Below are 22,338 nucleotides of genomic sequence, written 5' to 3' on the forward strand. Positions count from 1 at the left end.
TTTAATCGTTTTGTTGCTCGGAGAGGGATGCCCTCATCTGTGTATTCGGATTGTGGCACCAATTTCGTGGGAGCTTCCAAGAAATTGTTTGATCTGGTTAATAATCCTAAAACTCAAGAGCAGCTCAGCTCCAAGTTTGTTTGTAAATGGCATTTCAATCCTCCGAGTGCACCCCACTTTGGCGGACTCTGGGAGGCTGCGGTCCGATCGACCAAGTCGTTGTTAGTTCGTGTGTTAGGCAATCAGGTGTTATCATTAGAGGAGTTTTCCACTGTTCTTTGTAGGAGGAGAAGACCGGCTCGGGGTCATCGCCGCTAGTAAGCACCGCCGAGAAATCGGTGCGGGAACGGAAACCCGCGACAAAAACCGTACCGCTCCAACAAGGGTTGCGCCGCGGCGGACTAAAACTCCGTCCCCGACGATAATGCCAGCGGGAAAACGGTCGTTGTGGGTACCGGGAAGAATGGCTTCCGAAATCCCATTCCACGGGAACCAGAAATACGCCCCGCCGCGAAGACCGACAATGCCTCACGGCCCGGAAGGAAAGCGGTGTTCTGGTTAGCAGTGGAGCGCGTGCCCGGCGGGCCGCACGCGTGCGCCGGCCAAGCCTCGCGCCCGCGTCCGGCTCGTCGCACACCCGCGCCTATGTGGACGGCCTCGTGGAGACTGTGGGAGTAACGTATTAGTAGAAGGGGAGAAACTTGTCCGGAGGTAAGATACCGGCGGTCGCCGACACGGGACTCGAGACCCAACGATCGATCTTAGAAAGAGAGCCGCCGGCGGGCGGGAGGCGTGACTGGCGTCCGGGCGCCCGCGCATAAAACTCGCCGGAGGGATGAGACCGTGTCACGAAGGCGAGGAGAGAGTTCGCCCGTGCAAGACGGATAAGGGCTTGAAACACAGCCACCGGGGTCAGAGCCTCGTTTCTCCCCGTCACAAAGTTGGTTATGTCTGTTCTTTGTAGGATAGAGTCTGTCCTAAATTCCAGACCCCTTACCGCTTCGTCTAATGACCCAAATGATTTGGAGTGTCTCACCCCGGGTCATTTTCTTATTGGTAGACCGTTATGTGCGGTACCTGAGGCAGAAGTCTTTGACAGTTCGTTAAGCTTCAAAAATCGTTGGAAGCTCCTCCAGCAGTTGTCTCAGTCTTTTTGGCGCAGGTGGTCCAATGAATATTTAAATACCCTACAAATTAAGGCTCGTTGGGTAAAGGACCAAGAAAATGTTAAGCTAGGTGACTTAGTTGTTATTAAAGATAATTTATCCTCTCCACTAGTGTGGAAGTTAGGCAGGATTCAGGAGCTCCTCCCAGGCCCAGATGGGGTCGTGCGAGTAGTTAGGCTGCTCACCAACCAAGGTCTTATCACAAGACCAGTTGTGAAGATCGTTCCTCTTCCTACGCAATAATATACTAATAAGATTATATATTTTATATTATGTTAGTTATTTGTTAGTATTATAATTATTTTTTTTTCATGCTTGACATATTAACTGTTCATTAATTTTATCTCCACGGCAAGATCCGCCTTAACTAACATCCATATTCCATATTCCTTGCTTGCTCGTATGACCATTGCGTTATCTGCGAAGTGCTACCGCCGAGCCGCTGCTGCTGTTGGGTGTGGCTCTGTGACTTCGTCTAACGGGGTGGCTTGCAAAGGTTAGTATATTATTTTTATTATTATGATACATTATTTAATTTTTTGTTCTGTGTTGTTGTATGAAATTTAATCATATAACTATTTTATTTGTTATATCTTTATCAATTGTATTTTTTATTTTTATTTTTTTTGGCAACTGGTCATTATTATTATTATTTAAAAAAAAAAATGTATTCGTCCCGAAGACTAGATAATCTCAATCGTCGTCATTGATGCTCCAGTTCGGTCAAAGACAACCAGGCCAGCTCTGTCCTCGAAGTCGTTGCAACGTTGCTCTGCAGACAACTCCAGTTCCGGCAGATCGCCGTTGCGTCTTCATGCCAGTCAGCTCGAAGATCATGTTGAGATACACCCCTATGTATCTCAAGGGGGAGTATGTTTGTGCACGAAGTAAGACCGCCCTGCTAGCTCAGCATATGTGAAGTTGGTCATACTGGGTGAGAACGCTACTTCCACTCTCCCCCGTTCCAGTTCGGACAGCGGCCGGGTCCCGCTGTATTGGTGTGTGTGTGTGTGTGGACACATGGCGTCGAGTTTTGTATTATTCTTGTTTTACCGTTCGTAAAAAGCGCATGGCAGTTCAGCATTTTTATTATATAATATTATATTATATTCACCTTTTATATCGTGTGATATTGTTATCCATCAGAAGATTCTATTCTTATTACGACAAAGGTCGCTCGCTTCTTGTTTGGCAGTTCGTTATTTAATCCAGTTCGGTACGTGGTAATCTTCCTGTTACTACATCAAGTGCAGCTCGCAGCATGTGTGGCAGCTCGGCATCCAGTCCAGTTCGGTCCGGAGATTATCCTTCCCCTTTTATGTATTATTTATTGTACGATCAGTTGTCTTCCCCTTTTTATTATATTATTTGTATTAACTCAGCATTTGCTATATTTTTATGTATTATCTCCCAGTAGATTGGCCATCACTGGTGGGTAAATGTTTCATATTAGCATAATTAATATATATATATTCAGAGGTCTTATAAAAAGATGTTGTTCTATTTTTCAATCGTATACTATATATTATGTTCACTATCCCTTAGCAGCTTTCCAATTTAGGTGCAAGTCGCAGACGCCAACCTCATGGCAGGAGCGGTTGTGGCGAAAACAAAATCTGTGTTGGGTGTGCAAATTATAAATTACGACGGCTTCTTATTTAGTAAGTACGCGTTTCCATGTTTGGCTTAAAGAATGTGTCATGCGTTTAGGTAAATAATGATTATATTTTAGGGTAAATACTTAATGGCTAATGCAGTTACGCCTGTAGGTTTTTTTATTTCTGGAACCTGTAGGTATTCTGTCCATATTCGAGTCAGAGAATATTACTGATGTTTTAAACCATAAAATAGTTTCTATACTTGGCGACTTTTCAAGTCTATTGTCATGCGCAATATTCAGCCATCGCCCATCAATTAACGCTATCTTTATAGACGAGCTGCGTAGATTTTGACCGAGTTGAGAGTTCATCTTAATCTACCTCTTATTGCAAATTGTAACATTATTTTTTTTTAAATATTTAATATAGGTATTAGTTAGTACCTGCTGATGCGTTCATTGATCACTCATAATTTAAACTCTTGTATACAAATAGGTATTTCCAAATCGTTCTACCTTATCAAGGTCAACTGTGCTGTATTTTTGTTTTTATGATCCATCATCTTCTATTTGGTCTGTCAGATTACTAATCTAAGGAGAATACACTACAATCGTATTAATACAAAGCATGTACCACAAAGGACCGAATAGATCATCTTTTGACTTTTTCCATTACTTTTATCGCTGTCCATCTGCATTGATATTAAAAATATAAAAGATATTTATATGATATAAGTGCTAGTAGTTTCATAAATAAGAGAGAGGGTCCAGAGGGTGCTGTTGTATTATACTAGATTTTTATGTATAAGTATAGTGTGGTAATTTAATGAGATAATGAGAATCTCGATTATTAGCCAGTAGGTAATTATTCAAAGGATAGATATAATATAGATGGATTGTAAGACCTTAAATATAAAATATTTTTGTATAAATATAAAATTATCCGAGCTATGTGTAAAGTGTAATGCTGAGCTTAAAAAACGAAAATTTAAGTCTAAAAGTACTTCAATCTTCAACTTGAGGGCAGTTTCAGGGCTGATATAGGTACAATATTGGTTTACCTATTTATTCCCATTTCACAAAAAAACAAAAAACAAGAGGGTAAGTTGGTTTTGGTGTGCGAGAGATAGAATATTGGATATGTTGAGTTCACCTCGAAATTCAATGGTGAATCGGCGAATGTATTAAACTTGAATTCAGTTATAAAATATAGTGAAATGATTCAGAACGGAGATGGTTTTATCATTGAATTCAAATTTACCACTTATTTATAACACTTAATAGAAATGTATTATGTAAGTACTTTAGAACAACTTCCTAAGTATTTAGTATTCTGGTTTCAGGTAGGTATTAATGTAAAAATGACAATTTGATCTTCAATATTGAGTGCAGTCTCTGGAACGCAACTTATTTATTTAATTTGTAGGTGGTATATACTATACGGGGGGTCGAACTCGTCGAAGGAAAGATTTCTCATCAATTTCTTATTGATTGGGATAAGCTAACAAAAAGCGATTGATAAATTAGAATAATTACATTACTATACAAATTATATTATATACTTTGGTTTATTGTAATTAATATTTAGAAATAGAATTATCGTAGCCCTGAAAATGTCATTAAATATTTATATTGATATGCGTTTTATAGACATGATGTAATCTAAAAAACAATGTGTTATGTTTTTTGGATGGGATAAGCTATTTATAAGCATTTAAGATACTCTCATATTGCTATTTTTCACGATTTGTATTGATAGTTATATTATTTTTGGTAAACAAATTTTAAAAATTTAACACATTGTTCTTCATTATTAGTTTTTAGAGCAGTTAAAAAATATCAAGATTCATATTAAGAAGTTTTTATTTTTTATTAATCATTATATCTTCGGAAACATAGGAAACATAAGCTTTAAAAGTTTATACACATAGTTTTTTATTTAATTTATCATATTATTAAAAAGTATAATTAAACTATTTCTGTTTCAGATTATGATGATTAATATAAAATTATAAAATATAATTTGGTATCATTAAAAGAAATTAAAAACTATAAAAATTAGAAAAACATTACTTGTTTAAAATGTCTAGGTACTATTATTTGAAAATAACCGTTAAATCATTTTTCCTATACGAAAATACAGCAATAATTGACAGAGATTATTGAGTGTGGTTCACATTAAAAAAAACATATAGGTAGTGTGATGTGACAATAATTATTAATATATATATTATGTAGACCATATTATTTCTACATTGACTTCATGGGCGGATAGGCCTACCGGGCAACCGTGAATTTCCCGGTGGGCCACCCTTCGTATTTCGGCAATGGGGCCCTTTAATATCATATATTATTAAATTCTTTTTCATGTGGGGCCCTTTTTAAAATTTTCGGGTAGGCCAAAAATGGCCTATCCGCCCATGATTGACTTCATTATTTTTCTAATCCTACTATATAGGAATTTTAATATTTTTTTAAATTTTATGCATATAATTTTTACATTATAATTTATTTATTTTTTTTTAAATGTTTCCGGTGACTATTAACTAAAAACTAATTATATTGTATTTTACTAACAATATTTTTCATTTAGCAAACTATAATGTTATACTGAATTTGTATACCTAATTTTATATTGTCATACAAATATACGATACATTTTTATTATAAAAACATTATGGGTTATAAATTAAAAAAGCTTTCATATAAATTTTTCAGATTCAAAAGTATTGGTCATAATGTATTTATTACACTGTGTATTCATTCCTTCTTCGAAAAAATCTACTCGTGATGAAAATGGTAGAAAAGGTTTTACTAAATATAGTATACGAGATTCACAAAAATCATTTATCATTGTGACGCCAACTTCTGTGGACATGGAATCTACACTTCAAAAAATGTCTGAGATGGGTGAAATCGAGCCTTGTGTATTAGTTATTGGAACGCTATTTGATCCAAAGCAAATACTTGTTTATTTTTACAACATTAAGTATAAAATGTTTTCAGCTATTAAAGCCTTTGACATCTGTTTTAATATTTTTCACGTTTTTAATGTAGAATATCCAATAGAGTCAAGTGATGTGTGGTTATTTATACAATTTTTTTTTTTTAAGATAACAACAAAGTATGATAAATCTAATGTGTTAATTAAAGAAGTGATAAATGAATTAAAATCATAATTGTATGCATGATGTATTATAATACTGGGTTTTAATGAATAAACTAAACTAATTTAATGTTTTGTTTTGTTTTTTACAAAAAACATATTTGTTAAATACCTATTGTTCCTAAACTCCACTTTATACAACTTATAAATGTACCTGTTATATGTATTTAATATTATATTTGGTAGATTTAAAATCATTATTTTGTCAATTCAAAAAAATTATTTCATTGATATCAGACTAAAAATACAAAATGGTATTGTAAATTCAAGAAAACAATTTAATCGATTAAACAAAAACATTTCATTAATATCAAACTAAAAATACAAAATTGTATTGTAGAATCAAGAAAACCATTTTGTTAATTTAACAAAATTTCAATTTGTTGAACTAACAAAAGTTTTATTTCTTGATCAATAAAATTTTTCATTGACTGTACCTATATTGATCAAAATATTGTTAAATCAAAACAAACTTTTATTGACAGAACAGGGATATTTTGTTTAGTGAATATATAATAAATTTTTATTATAAAAACATTATGGGTTATAAAGTAAAAAAGCTTTCATATAAATTAAAAATTTACAAATACATAGGTACTGTGAATTTTCAATTAAATATCAACTTTATTAGCTATGATTTATGACAAACATTATATCCATTAACATTTTAAACTGTTAAATAAATATAATAAAAACCAAATATACTATATAGTTGTATCAGTTTATAAAATAGAAGAGAGAGAAATTAAAATATTTGAAAAAAAATTGTTATTTATATGCGCTATGAGACCATTCTATGTAGAAATAAATTTAGAGCTTTTGAATTACCTACTGTAAACTTATAACTTATACATCAAAATATTATATGGCATTTGAATTTTAAGCGTATTAATAGGTATTAAAAGGTGGATTTACATAATATTATTATCGATAATTATTAAACACCAACTATATTGGTATTGATTTTTACATTGTTTTTCCGAAAAAATACATTTTATAAAATTTTAATAGCGAATGTATATATTAATGTACTTCATACTTTTGAACCATTATAATACTATATGAGATATCCAAAACAATCTATCGAAACCTACCAAGAATTTTCAGTCTTATAAAGATAACAATATATTATATTGAAGAAAAAGTAACAGCAAAGTTGGGAATTATTACATACCAAATTACAAACACATTCACACGACATATAAAATGGTCTAAAAAATGTCAAACAAAACATTGCCACGAGAGATTAGAATCATTCGATTTGGGTTGGAGAAAACTATAAAAGTGTACAAAAAATAAAATGAAAAATCGCATCGTTTATGAAATAAAAAATGAGAATGGGGTAGGGCCGGTAGGGGACTAGAAGATTTGTTTGACGCCGTTTTTGTCCCGTAAAATCTTGTGCGTATAAATATTTTATATCAATAAAAATATTATACAAAAATCAACGCGAAACTATTACATAAATGTATATAAGACGTGAACATCGTTAACGCTTTCATAAGATTTGAGGAAGACCGAGATGCGGAAATGAAACATTTAGGCACACAGGATTGTTGTCTTCTTCATAGTAAACCGTGTTCTCAGTGGCGTGTAACCTAGGGTCCAAGTGTTGCTCAAGCAACACCTTAAATATGGGTGGGTGGGTGGGTGGGTACTAAGTGGGTATTGCTAGAAGGACAATATTATTACAATAATAAACTAATTAAGTGTTTATAGAAAAATACAATATAAATATAATTATAGTATTTGAGTAGTGAGTAGTGTCATAGTGAGTACCTACTTATATATAGCTATTTAGGTACCTATAGTATACCTATAGTTTTATTATTAAGAGGACGTCTAACCCGCATGTGTTGTCTCCGTCTTACACACGTACGACATAGGAAATATTCAAAACAATAGTAGGTACCTATATTATAATTTTTAAGTTATAACCTGCAGGGTTCGGATTTTATAGCATTTTCTACTTATTATAGGATAGAGATAAAAATAGCAGAGTGGGCTGTACATTTGTTTAATGCACCACGGACTCTAAATATGAAATTTTATTTTGCTATTTTTTGCATATTTGAAAAATTTTAGAATCTTAGTGATACTTTTAAAGTTTTGGTGCCATATTTTGCTAATATTCTTAATTCAACGCTTTATTTTATGTTTTTCATAAATCTCGTGACAAATGGTAATCATTAATGCGAATCAATAAGAATTGAAATTTTATTCTTATTTACTCAGATAATTTTGAATAGTTGCGTACAAACGATGTCATAATTCAAGGTATCAATAGTTAATCAGTACATACAAATTTTTTTAAACTGCATACGGAGATTTTAGTTTTTTTTTTATAAATATATGATTTAATAAAGATATATGATAAATTGAATACAATTTTGATTTGTATTTATTTTTATTTGTTGCTATTTTTGATTTTTTTAGGGAATATTTATAGAGCATATTTTATGGTTTTTTTTGGTCATATTATAGCGCATATTATAGGATTTTTGATGCTATAAAATCCGAACCCTGATAATGAACATAATATACAAATTCGACATCTAAAATAACTGAAAGAAACAAATAAAAAGCTAAAATAAATTGGTTTATTTGGAATAAGAATAGCGTGAGTCTAATAATTTATATATATAAAAATTAAATTTCTGTCTCCTAACTATATGAAAAAATAAGTATTTGCTTTAAAACCCTATCACTACTTATTATAATTGTCATGACCTTATGATTAACAATATTATTATGCTACGAAGATGTGTTTAGTGAGATTGTGGTGGCACATGATTGGCATATTGGTGGCTTTTGCTGTAGATAATTAATTAATTATAATAAATAACAAATTTGTAATTAATTATTGTTTCGTATTCGGAGAAACCTTTTGACTTGGAATTTTACAAACTAGCTGTCGCCCGACATGGTCGTTATGGAAAATTAATGTGTACACTGTATAACTTAATTTTAACTTTAAAAAGCAGTAATCACATTTATTTAATAGTTCATAAAGAAATATATTTTAGTAAAAATATGCATGTGCTTCTAACATTTAAACACCATCTTAAATATTCTTCATCGATAATCAAATAAATAAATTAAAAAAAAAATAATTAAAATAATACCATGGTACCTACTTTATTTTGTTATACATAATTTTAATTTAAAGTTATGCATTATTTCGGTATAGTTATCTCATTTAATTATTGCCCGATGCCCTACAAGGGCATCGTTGATACAAAAGTAGTAGGTACCTATTATAATATATACTTAGGTCAGTGGCGTGTTTAGTAGGAGGTTTGGGAGGTCAATTGACCCTCCGCTCATTTGAATTAGTAATCGACTGGCCTCTCAAAAATTAAAAATCCCAAACCTAGTAGGTAATCTAATTCCTCCTGGATTAATGTCATAATATTATGCTTTACGACTCGTAAATAATATTATGTAGTGCATAATTATAGTATAAATATAAATTATAATATTATTTTAAGTAATATTGTGGACTGTGGTACAGTGGCACACCGTAATCGATAATTCGTATTTCGTATAAGACGCTTTGTTATGAAATGATAACGTCTCTAATAATAAATAACCGAACACAATGTATTGGGAATTCCTATATTTACATTACATGTCGTGCATCAACACTCCTCGAGAGTGTCCAAGTTTATAGATTTTCAGCAGTGAGCAGATACTAACAATATTCAATATTGTGTGATAATAAATAATAATAATAACTATGGGTGCTAATAAAATTTTCGTATTTACATTGAGCATATTATAAGCGTTGATTTTATAAAATCGTTGTATATTGTTGTTAATTCTGTTGTTTTGTCTGTGTTTTTTCGCAATTTTTTTAAATTTTAATTATGAAACCCATTCAATCTGACATGAAAAAAAACGGCTATCTGGTGGAGCTCGAAGAATAATAAAAGAAAAAGAAAAGATGGTTAAAGGAAATACTAGTATTTTATCTTTTATAAATACACATACACCTTCTATATTACAAGGTAAGAATTAAGGTTTTAGTACCTACCAATAAATATTAATTATTTATTATTCACATTATAAAATATATAAATATTACTAATCACTTATCTTTTAAAAAAGGTATGTAGAGTAACTTATTTGTAAATCAATTGGAAAAAACGCAATTTATTATACACAGCAATCGGCATACATTTATTACTGAAGGGCGGATCTTAATGCATTAAAAATGTTTACTTTATTTTGCTTCAATTTTTATAAATTTAAACTATTAAAAACAAAATAAGTATAAGACATTTCTGTTCTAAAATATTAAAATAATAATTTATAAAATAATTTAAACTTAAGTAGGATTATTTATTAAAAATTAATAATTATACCTTAATTGTATTGTATAACTCAATTGGTGATGTTTGCAAAGAGTTCTTCACCTATATGCATTTGAAACTAAAAACTACAATAGGCACTTTAAACATACTTTATATTGTGACTTTTTCAAATATAATAAAATATTCCCTTGAACCCAAAAAGTCAGACTTATTATGGCCTTTTACAATTTTTTTAAGTAAATGCAAGACTGTCATATTTTGATATGTGGCTGTATAGCATACAGAAATTGATTTTCAGACGTACCAAAATATGGCAGTATTGAATTTAAGCTATGTTTATTTTTGTGTCATATATCCAATTATGGCAGTATTGAACTTTAAATTATTAATGAATAACAAAATATTATTAACTGTTAGTTTTTTTGAAATTTGATTAAAATTGTTGTGTTATAATTTATAATTTTACAGGTAATATATATAAGGATGAAAATGAATCATTTAATAGTTGTAGGAATGTAATCAATATCTTTAAAAATAATTTACTATAAAACACTAAATAAAAAATAAAATACTACTTGTCTTTAAGTCAATAAGCTTATTTTTATGTATCAAAGTAACAAATAATATGACAAATTAAAAAAAAATATATTCTAAACTGATATTGACTATAAAATTATCAAATGCTTTTGAACGACAAGAGTACAAGACTATAACATTATGTACGAATTTGAATAATTTATTATTATTTTAATAATATAGGTAAAGGTAATACTTGTTTGAAATACAATGTAAAAAAAAAAGTTACTCATTATAATTATCATGGCCTTATGTTTAATAATATTATGCTACCTATGGCTTTGAAAATAAATAAATAATAAGTCTAATTTTATTATATAAATTAATCACCATGTACATAGTTTTTTATTATTATTATTTTATTAGTATTTGTTATAAGTATTATCAATTTCAGATATTTTTAAGTTTTTATAAAAATGATAATAAGTATCTGGAATAAGTTTTGCTTTGTGCGATAAAATTAAATATTTTTTATTTGTAAGATTCCAGGCTTTTCAATAAATGCAAATTTCATATGTAGGTAATGTATGTTTGATAATTTTATTTTTATTTAAAACTATAATTTCTTGATAATTTGCTTGCCCAAAAGTTGTTTAAATTGTTGTAAAAACAATTTATCAGGGAATTCTTTTTTAACTTTAATTAATTTAATATCTCTCGTAGTATTTTTATTTAAGTTGTTACAAAAATCTTTACTATGACACCTTGTTCTAGTTAAAATGTCATCAAATTCTGATTTTAGACCTTTCTTATGATGTTCCTGAGCTTTTATTTTCCTTCCAGTCCTTGTCTTTAATACTAGTATCAAAATCTTCATTATCTAAATCTGTAAACAGAATACAAACTGTGTTGTAACATAAAGTTCATATAAACACGAGATCATTGAGATCAACATAAAATTATTATTTATTATTAAAGTCAGTTATTTAATCACACTAAGTTTCCATTGGCACCTACTAGCTCAATGAAATTTTGAGGACTTTCATTTGATTTGTTTGAATGTGTCATGTATGGTTTTCAATGGTAAATCGTTTAAAAAAATATTATAATAATATAGCTAGTAAAAAATTGCAACTGTGTAGCTGCTAAGTACCTACTTACTGTTCTCATATTCATGTACATATCACTGAAGGTATAGTATTTAACCATCCAATATTACTTTATTTGTAATATTAAATTCTGCATTTTTAATAGTTGTTAATATTTTCATAGAACAATAACACAATTTAATTAAAATGTATATATAAATATTTTATTTATATAAATAATTTTTTATATATATTATATTATTATAATTTAAATTTAAAATTACAAATATTTTTTGGTTATTGTTGTATCACATTTAATTATTTAAATGAACATTATTCATAAACGTGAACCTCCTTGGTAATAGAAGTTTTATTGAAATATTACATATATTTGGATTCATCCCATTAGCGTAACATAATATAATCTGTGGCAATTGTCTTTTCAGAATCAGAAGTGACAGTCGATTAAAGATTCTAAAATTATAATTTCAATGAGCACTAGAGCAAACATGAACTAAAAATATTCTGTATTCCATATAATTTTAACTTCAAAATTAATAATATTTTCAGACTTCAATTAAGTATCTGACGCGTTCTTACGTCGGTATCGGAGTGTACCCATACACGTCTCGGATTTCACCAAAACCCCGAAAAAGAGTCGATGTTTGAGGTAAGTTTAATTTCATATTCTTTTGAGGCTTGAATCTTATGTTAGGCTTTAAATAAATATTTAACGTCACGAAAAATATATTCCCAAGTTCCAAGTATCGTTGACGCATCTTTTATTTCTAAGCGTGAAATTAAGAAATACGCGAGATCGAATAATATAAACGCGCTGCGTCGTTTTTCTGGTTGCCAAACGTATAATAATTATAATTTCATAATTATAACCTAGGTATGTGTTTGTAATCGACATTTTTCAATTTTTGTTTAGTTAGTTAATTGTAATATCCGTTTTAACTGTAATTTCAGTATCCAAAACTCACAGGGATCAATTTTAATTCGTAAATGGTAATTGTTCCAAATCCAATGTTAGAAGTCAGGAATTTAGAATAAAATATATTTTATTTCGATAAATTATGTATATTATAGATATTTATAGTTATGTATAATCTTTATTCTTTATCTTATATCTAATATCATAGGTACTTATTAAGTTATTACATTGTAGGTACACCTATAAAGCCCTATGACCTAAAGACTAAAAGAATGTTGACTGAGTGGTGAACTAAGCGGTTATGAAAAATATATTATAATACATTTATACATATAATAAATATCTGTTAAAATAGTGTATCTACCTAATACATACACACAGGAGTTATTATTTTCTTCAAAATTGTACAGTCATTATTTATTATGAAGTTACGTAAGGTTGGGTAAATAAACAAACTCTAATTTATTGCAATCGAATTTTTATTCATTTTATAAAACTCAATCTTTCAAAAATTATTATAGAATAATAATTATAATATTCATGAATCTTGAAATAAAATAAATAAACAAACTAAAATACGCAATAATAATTAAAGTTTGTATAAAAAATTATTAAAATAAAAATGAATCGGTACAGTACCGACGGTACTAGAGTTTTAGTAGCGTAGTAGCCATACAGTAGGTATAATGTTTTTATAGCCATATACAATTAATAAGTTCTTGAATAAAATAATCAAAACATATAATAACATTAAACGGATTTTTTAGCTATATTTTATCTGTAATGATGAAAAAAAGTGGGTAAGTGGATATCGCTCTGCTATACAGGTTAGGGGGTGGGGTGGACCTCTGACAAGGGTAGGTTAAATTTGAATGCAATGATAGGTATCATTGTATACGAAAAACGATTCTGAACGGAGATGATTTGTCAGTCTAGGATATATCATATTTAAATATTATCATATATTCTATTTTGAAACAAATATTTTATTTTTCAATTAAGACGCATTTTGCATAAGGCATGGTTAATCAATTTTTCCAAAAACATTGGATGTAGTTATCATAATTCATAATACCTTGTATTATCATAGATATACATATACCCGGTTTGAGGATAAATCGCTATCATTACGCGATTTCATAAACATTTAAAACTCATACGCTCAAAACATTTTTCATATAATGACGCATCAAATTTTCTCTATAGCTATTTGAAACAAAATTTACGGAAAACTTAGTGTTAAATTTTATAACCTTAGATATAAATACAAACAATATTATGAATTTTGAACTAAAAAATAATTTGCAAATATTCAAGGTTTTGACGAATTTTTGTCAATATTTGAAATTAAAATGCTAATAAGAATTTAATTTAAATTTCCGGGAGACATTTTTTTGTGATAAAGATTGGCAAATTTTATGGAATCTTGTATTAAATTTTCAAATCTTAGAATTAAACAGAAAACTTTTATGAATTTCTATCTAAGATAATTTGAACATTGCCGTAATTTTTACGTATTTAGTCAAAGTTTGAATTTTAAATGCTTATAAAAAAAAATCGTGCCTATGTATTTTTAATATTTTTCAACTGCTATTGTTATAATGTGTTAGGAGCCTTGTATTTAATTTTCAAATCTTTTATCTAAAAAGAAAAACTTTTATGAATTTCTATCTAAGGTAATTTAAAAATTGCCGTAATTTTACGTATTAAGTCGATATTTAAACTTCAAATGCTAATAAAAAAATTTTTTTGATGCCAATTTAAATAACTGGTAAAATTTTCAAGTATCTACGACTTATACTTTTTGAATAATTACAAATATTTAAAATCGTTTGAGGATAAATCGTTATCGTTAAGCTATTTCGTAAAAATTTAAAATTCAAACGCACTTAAAATTTTTCCTGTAATGATGCTTCGAGTTTTCTCTATAGCTACTTGAGGGAATACGTATGGAAAACATAGTGTAGTATTTTTAAACCTTAGTTATAAACACAAACATTTTTTGATTTTTCAACTTCAAAATTGCTTGCAAATTTTCGTGTTTTCGACAGATTTCGTAAAAATTTGAACTATAAACGCTTATAAAAAATTGTGCTTATGTATTCTTATAATTTTTTAATCACTATAAGAATAACTTATGAGAAAATTTGTATTCAATTTTCAAGTTTTATTATAGGGTCAAAAAAATTTTATCGACACTTCAAAAAAAAATTTTCAGAAAAATCTAATATTTCAGTGGTCTATAAATAACTATAAAATTAAACTGTATATAGATTACACTAACATAAAACATTTGGTGAAAATTTCAAGTATTTACAGTGATTAGTTTTTGAATTACAACCATAAAAAAAAATCGATTTGGTCGAAAACTGATTTTGCGTAAAAATTCCGTTTTTCTGTCATTTTTTTTTTGTCTCAATTTTTTTGAAAACTGTTGGAAAATTTTTACTTTTGACCTCTATAATGCACCAAGGATATTCACTTTTATATCGGAAACCACCCCTACGTTAGAAGTTGAAGCATTATTTAGACTAGTTATGCTGTACAGACACACAAAAAAAAAAACATATATAATTGTAAAATCAATACATTCATTACTTCGTTCAGAATCTAAAATGAATAGGTCAGAAAATATTGTTGAATATTTTATTGAAATTTCAGAGATGGTATTCGTCAGTGAAGATTTGCCAACTAAATATCATATTCGTTGTGAAGCCTGTGTGAAATTTATTAACAATGTTTCGAAGATGAAGTTTTATATAGTAAATTCAGATATTGGGTAAGTGATTTTCTATTCTTCAGTAGTTCTATTTTTATTTTATTAATCTATTAATTGATCAGAGGATAGATTACTTGCAATTTTTAAATTATTCGTTTTGTAACCACTGGTATAACACTATTCAAGTTATCAATAAAATCATGATAAAAATTAGGAAATTGGTCAGGTATAATATTTAAAATTTTTTTTTTTTAATAATTTCCTCAATGATATTTAAATATTTTCACCAATTATCAGGTACGATGACCTGTAGGTACTATAGGGACTGGGAGTGTGAGAGTGGGGGCAGAGAAGGATAAAGAGATTGGGTGGAGAGAGAGAGAGAGAGAGAGAGAGAGAGAGAGAGAGAGAGAGAGAGAGAGAGGTAGTGAGAAGCAGAAGAAAAATCGAGAGAAAAAGGGTGAGAAAGAAACGGAGGGATAGTAAGAGTGATAGATACTGTGAGATAAGGTTAGATTAGGTTAGGTTAGGTAAGGTAGATACTATAGTGTCTTGTAAAAAGAGGGTGAGAGAAGGATAGTGTGAGAGGGAGTGAGAGAGGTAGATAGGATGAAGGATAAGGAGATAAAGTGAATGAGAGGGTGCAAGTGTGAGAACAACGGGTAGAGGGGTAATGACAGGCGAGTGAGAGAGAGATAGGTGAGGGGGATGGTAAGAAAGTGATAGGGTGAGAGAGAGGTAATGTCAAAGGGAGATGATAAGGTTAGGTGGGGGAACAGAACAAAAAGCGAGAGAGAATTGTGAGAGGTTGTGAGAGACAGTGAGATAGGAGAAGGGGAGGGCGTGATAGGAATAGGAAGAAAGAGGGGTAGTGACAGTGAGAGAGGATTAGGTTAGGTGGGGGGAAGGGAGATAGTTAGGTAGAATAATTATGTTAACAATTCTGAATATGTAGGAAAGGATCTTAATTGCAAAGGTCACTCGACCCTTTGAGTGATACTACCAGGTTAGGTAATGTTTACAACCTTCGACTTATGGGATAGAATAAAAAGAGAAGGTTGGTTAGGCCGATTAAGAGGATGTCAGTGGAATTTTTTTTGTCCGACTCATGCGCAATATATCAAATTTTTTGTTCACAATAATCTTAATAATTTCTAAAATTAGAGAAAAATGAATGGTTAGATTTTTATCTAGGGCATATCATAAGCTTATTATACTTTAATTATTAAGTGAGTTATGAGTATTTTAAAGTATTCATAACTCACTTCAAATATAGCCTATAAGATGCTCTAGGTATTAATCATAAGGTTAGGTTAAAATTTTAAAAGAGGCCATTTCACTCTAATTTTAGAAATTATTATGATTATAGTGTACGTAATATTTGTTATGTTGTGCGTGGGTCAGAGAGAAAAAAAATAAATGCACTGACATCCTTTTAAGTGTTATCAAGTCAAAAAAGCTCTTGATTGTTGATTGTTTACATTATTATAAGTCTTGTAAAAAGTATGACTTTGTCATTACATATTTTGTTAAAATATCACATCAATCAAATGAATATTATTTTTAAAATAACAAATTTTATTTTTATATACAAATTTACAATTTCATTAAACATATTATAGTTAATAGTCTTATTATGAAAAGTATTGTAATGCTCAATAAAAAAAGGTACTAGAGTTGTGGCTTGATAAGTAAAAAAATTTAAATATTATAAATTCTCATTCTCAAAATATTCAATTTCAAAATAAAATATTTGAATACTTTTGTTTAATATTACTTTACAAGATTGTATTATGATTGTGATTAAAAAAATAAAATTGAAAGTAGGCATGATTGGAAGTTAAAGTTATAATTAATAACTGTTGAGCTATAGGACTTTTATGTACTTACTAATAATTCATCAAATGTATACAGTTAGATATGCCTTAAAAAAAATTACATTCTTTTATTACACTATAAAAATTACTTAATTAAATATTTTATGCATTTTATCATATGTTTACATATATATATACCGTGTGTCCCACAAAACAGGGTAGGTACACTTTATCACTCATTACCCTTTAATTATACTGTTTAATGCGCCCCGACTAAATCTCCGATAAATCGAGATTGTTAGTCGGAACTCGCATCGATGATAGGACGAACGGTTACCAAATTTCAAACGGTTTATGTTCCGTATAAGTATAAGCAACTACAAGTATTATTTAATTGGTGCCCAAGCACCCAAACGATGTATAATATAATGAATGATAAAATTGATAATAATTATTAATTATAACAGAACAATTGTTCAGGGCGCCCCACTAAAATGATACACACATTATAATAATATAAGTATAAAATAAAACAACAAATGTACGAATAAAGAACAATATAATACAACCCCGTATCTAGCATACAATTTGATTAAGCAACTACACTGACCATTGCCGATGTTCCGAATTCATTCGTGGCTTCGTCTCGCGTAACACGGCAGCAATCTCTTTATAAACCACGTGCTGGATTCCGGGTACATCTTGAAAATTATATGCGGCCGCCGTCTGGACCAGTAACTCGTGAAGATGAAGATTCGAGTACAATCGACACAACAAGACGCATAATAGACGATATTATGGTTTTGCGGCGCAATAAAAAACACGTGCACAAAGCCGATCGCATAAAACACTGCACGTGGGACAACTTCTATGTGTCGAACGACGATCACGTCGGAAAAATAATACAAAACACACTACCGTACGGTCGTACTAATCACAACGACGATGCGATATGCGGCGGTCGGTAATGTCTGTTGGTATTTGCATATTTTACAGCTTCAATTGTATTAAACTGATCACAGCATAAAAAAAGGAAGGTCCAACAACATGAGACGATCACGTCACACACAGACGGGTACTTCCGGGGTAAGAAAAAAAAAGTCCGGTCGACGCGCGATGGTGGGGTCGTCGTTCGTCACGAGTAAACGTTTCCAACGTACACGCACACAACTTCAAGTTGCGGCCTAGTGGCGCGAAATTCCGACGAGTTTGAACATCCTCCCCCTTGGGAGGCTCAGCCTCACATAGCCGACGTGACAATAATGTTGGGTGTGTGGATACAATCCGGAACGACGTTTGGTCAGACCACTCCGAAGACGGAACGACAAAGGCAGTGTTTACAATATTTTTTGTCTAAACAATCTAGATACGTGTTGTTGTGGTTAAGCGCATATACAAACAGTATTCAAATAATTATACAAACAAACAAAAAAAAAATACAAATAATACATTAGTAACAAATAAAATAAAGGCGCATTCCGTTTTTGGACACCCGCCAAGGCATTCAGTAGGTACATAGGATAGTGCCAACAAAAGAACAAATAAATAATTACATGGTATTAAGATTGATGCATTTTAATTGACCGGCTGATCGACGGGTAATAAAACTAACTTCACTGCGGGGCGGGTGATATGACCAGTGCTGATCAGGACCCGCGCCACACGAACTTTGCTGTCGGCCCCCGGCATCACTTCGGTTATACGGCCGAGTCGCCAACCCAACGGGGGACTTTGACTGTCCACTACCACCACCATATCATTGACCTTCAGATTAGGGACGCTACCAGACCACTTCGATCTTTCTTGGAGGGTGGTCAAATACTCATTCGACCAACGTTTCCAGAAAGCTTGATGGCATTGATCGACTAGCTTCCATCTGTCGCGAACATTACGCAAGGATTCGGGAGTTGATCTAGGGGGAACTGTCAACAACGGTTGGCCTATCAAGAAATGGCCTGGGGTTAGGCATTCTAAATCATGAGGATCATTCGAAGCGGGCGTTAAAGGGCGTGAGTTCAGTATGGCTTCGATGCAGGACAAGATTGTAGTAAATTCCTCGAACGTAAGAACATGGATACCAATTATGCGGACGAGCAACCGTTTCGTTGACCGTACGGCGGCTTCCCATAACCCGCCAAAGTGGGGAGCGCTCGGTGGGTTAAAATGCCATACGCAATCGGGCCGGGAGTTCGCAATAGCCAGTTGTCCTTCCGGACTGTTAATTAACGCCTGTAATTTTTTATCAGCACCGACGAAGTTAGTACCGTTGTCAGAATAAATGTCACTTGGCAGACCTCGTCGGGCGACGAACCGGTCAAAGGCAGCTAAGAATGCGTCGGTCGTTAAATCTGACACGACTTCAAGGTGTACGGCTTTGACTGCAAAACATACAAAAACTGCAATGTAAATTTTGTAAGTGCGGGACTTGCGCAGACGAAGTTCACGCATCATCAATGGCCCGGCATAGTCGATACCGACTCGCGCAAACGGACGACACTGTTGTACCCGCGCTGCGGGCAGGTCTGCCATGAGTGGCTGGACCGGTTTGGCGGTCAATCGCACACATACTACGCAGCGTGACGATACCTCGTGTAGTACTGATCGCACCGACACGACCCAATATTTACGAGAAATGAGAGCCGCCACTACTCGTGGACCAGAATGTCCTGTCAACTTATGCCATTTCTCACATAACAACCGGGCAAAGTGCGACCTTTTTGCCAATAATACCGGGTGCTTAAACTCGTACGTCAGCGGAGAATGTCTCAATCGGCCTCCGACGCGGATTACAGCGTTCGCATCCACAAAGGGGGACAATCGTGATAACGGTCTCGACGACACACGGACATTATTGGACAATTCGCGTCGCAGATTAGCAAGGTGGACCCGTTGTGACGACCACAACGGATGATCAGGTCGCGCTCGAACTGGTTACTCCGTACCGCGAGCTGATGCAGGTCATGCAAAAGGTGGAGAGTGGGAAGATCAGGCCAGTGGTCAAAACCGGTAACAAGGTAAACCGGAAGATGAACTACCTGTCCCACGTGCTGGAAGAAGGCTTCAGGGGCAGCATGGCATCCACGTTGTTTGCAGGGTCCACGGGTAACGAGGCCATAGATATGGACCTTATAAAGGCAGTGAGGGATGAGAGTTCGTGGAAGGTACCCCTCGACCAGGGCAACTTCGACAAGCGGCAGACCCGCACTTCGGTTGCCGTGGTGATGAAGGCCGTATGGGATTACATAATCCCATTGACGGAGCAAGAGCCTGACATCCAACGGGTATGGTCAGCGCTATGGGACTCGCTATTCCATAATGGATCGCGGGTGTCCGCCGGGCGTTTCGAGGGGGAGTGGGATAACGGGCTGCCCTCCGGATGGCGGTGGACGGCAGTGCTGGACACCATCATCAACATAGCTAGCTTCAAAGTTATATGGCGGATATCCGAGGCAAGGGTGGGCAGGCCCATAGTAATCGGGAACCTGTACGCCCAAGGCGACGATGTCATCCTTAGCACTAAGACCGTCCAGGCAGCCACGGTGATCATGGACACCTACGAGAAATTGGGATATGAGGTCCATCCGCTAAAGACCTTCATATCCCGCAACAGGGCAGAATTTCTCCGGCGGAGCTATGAGAAGGCGGGGGTGACGGGGTACATCGCCAGGTCGACGGTAGGCATACGGTTCAGGAACCCGGCCCAGTAGGAGCCTACTGCGAGGGCTGAGCGCGTGTACAGCGAATTCTGTCAGTGGAATTTGCTGGCGCTAAGGGGGGCTAGCCCCCCTAAGGCAGCCGAGTGCTTCCTTGAGAGCGTGGTCAACCAGGGGGTTAACGGTGATGATGCGCTCAACTACATCCTGACCCCCAGTGCAATGGGTGGAGGGGGCTTGGATCCCCATAGTAGGATGGGGTCGGCCATGGTCAACCTGATAAAAGGGGGCAGGCGGTGGCTCACCCTGTACGTGGAAAAACGGTATAGGGTGCTGGCCGTCAAGAGGGGCTGTTGGGATAAGAGGATACTGGATGCCGAGTGGGTACCAGACCCGGTGTCAGCAGCCAAACTTGACGCATCACTGGCCCAGACTTGGGGGTACCGCGAATCAGCCATCACCAAGGTGGTGAAGGCCGACTTCGTGGAGGTAGAGCCAGTGGCACCAAGGCCCGTACCGGTAGTTACCCAATGTCCCAACCCCAATGATATTTGGGATCTGGGGCACGTACCGGTACAACTTAGGGACCACATAAAGCGGCAGGCCGTTAGGGAGCGGAACGAATTCAAGTCCATGCACCCAGCGGCCTGGACAGTCGTGGCGGCACTGAAGGCGCGTATGTCCAGGGCCGTGTACGACAGGTACATCCTGGGGGACATATCCGCACCGGGCCCACTGGTGGAGAACGTGGGCAATAGGTACGGCTGCAAAGCCAAGAGGTGGGCAGAGCGGATGGTAAGCGCCGCTCTGTCGATAAAGAACATAGGCTTTGGTCGGTGGAGGAGGGCCATTGGCCAAGCAAACCGCGTTGGTGCGACGTGAGCACTAACGGAGAGATTGGCAGTGAAGCCATCCACCGGCGCCTGGGAGCAGCAACAAGCGGAATAGGGTGCAGATGTAATCCCTGCCGGTACAGGGTGAAGGAGTGGGGTTCACCCACCGTGACACACCCTGAACCGGGGTGGACTCCGGGGAAGTATGCCACACACTTCGCCCGCAGGCTGAGGGCAGAGGAGCAGAAGTACGGCCCGTCGCTGCACTGTGGCTGTACATCACCGGGGTGGGAGGCTCCAGGCAACGAAATGATATGGAGCCTCAAACGGTACCGCATGGGGAAGGGGCACAGGTGCAGCTGTTGTGTGCTGTCAAGGGGGTTGCTTGAGGATGGCCTGCACCTATTAGGCAGGGTGCAGCCCGGCGCAGTCACCAGCACCGTGGTGTCACAGTATCGTCACCTGAGGGCCAAGAAGCCCAACGCCTGTCAGCACGGGGTTATGGCCATGCTTAAGATCATGACGGGACT

The 22,338-nt window shown here is 34.1% G+C and overlaps 1 protein-coding gene across 1 annotated transcript; it reads right to left on the reverse strand.

The window, feature by feature from the left end:
- Positions 1–18,897: 18,897 nt before the first annotated feature.
- LOC149056054 (uncharacterized) lies at positions 18,898–19,851 on the reverse strand. Its single transcript, XM_089226997.1, has one exon. It carries the CDS (start codon positions 19,849–19,851, stop codon positions 18,898–18,900), a length of 954 nt encoding a protein of 317 aa, XP_089083123.1.
- Between the last annotated feature and the right edge of the window lie 2,487 nt (positions 19,852–22,338).

The sequence above is a fragment of the Diuraphis noxia genome, unplaced genomic scaffold, assembly GCF_037042655.1.
Source record: "Diuraphis noxia isolate RWA-SAM2 unplaced genomic scaffold, SU_Dnox_SAM2 contig0004, whole genome shotgun sequence".
In the NCBI taxonomy this organism is placed as follows: domain Eukaryota; kingdom Metazoa; phylum Arthropoda; class Insecta; order Hemiptera; family Aphididae; genus Diuraphis; species Diuraphis noxia.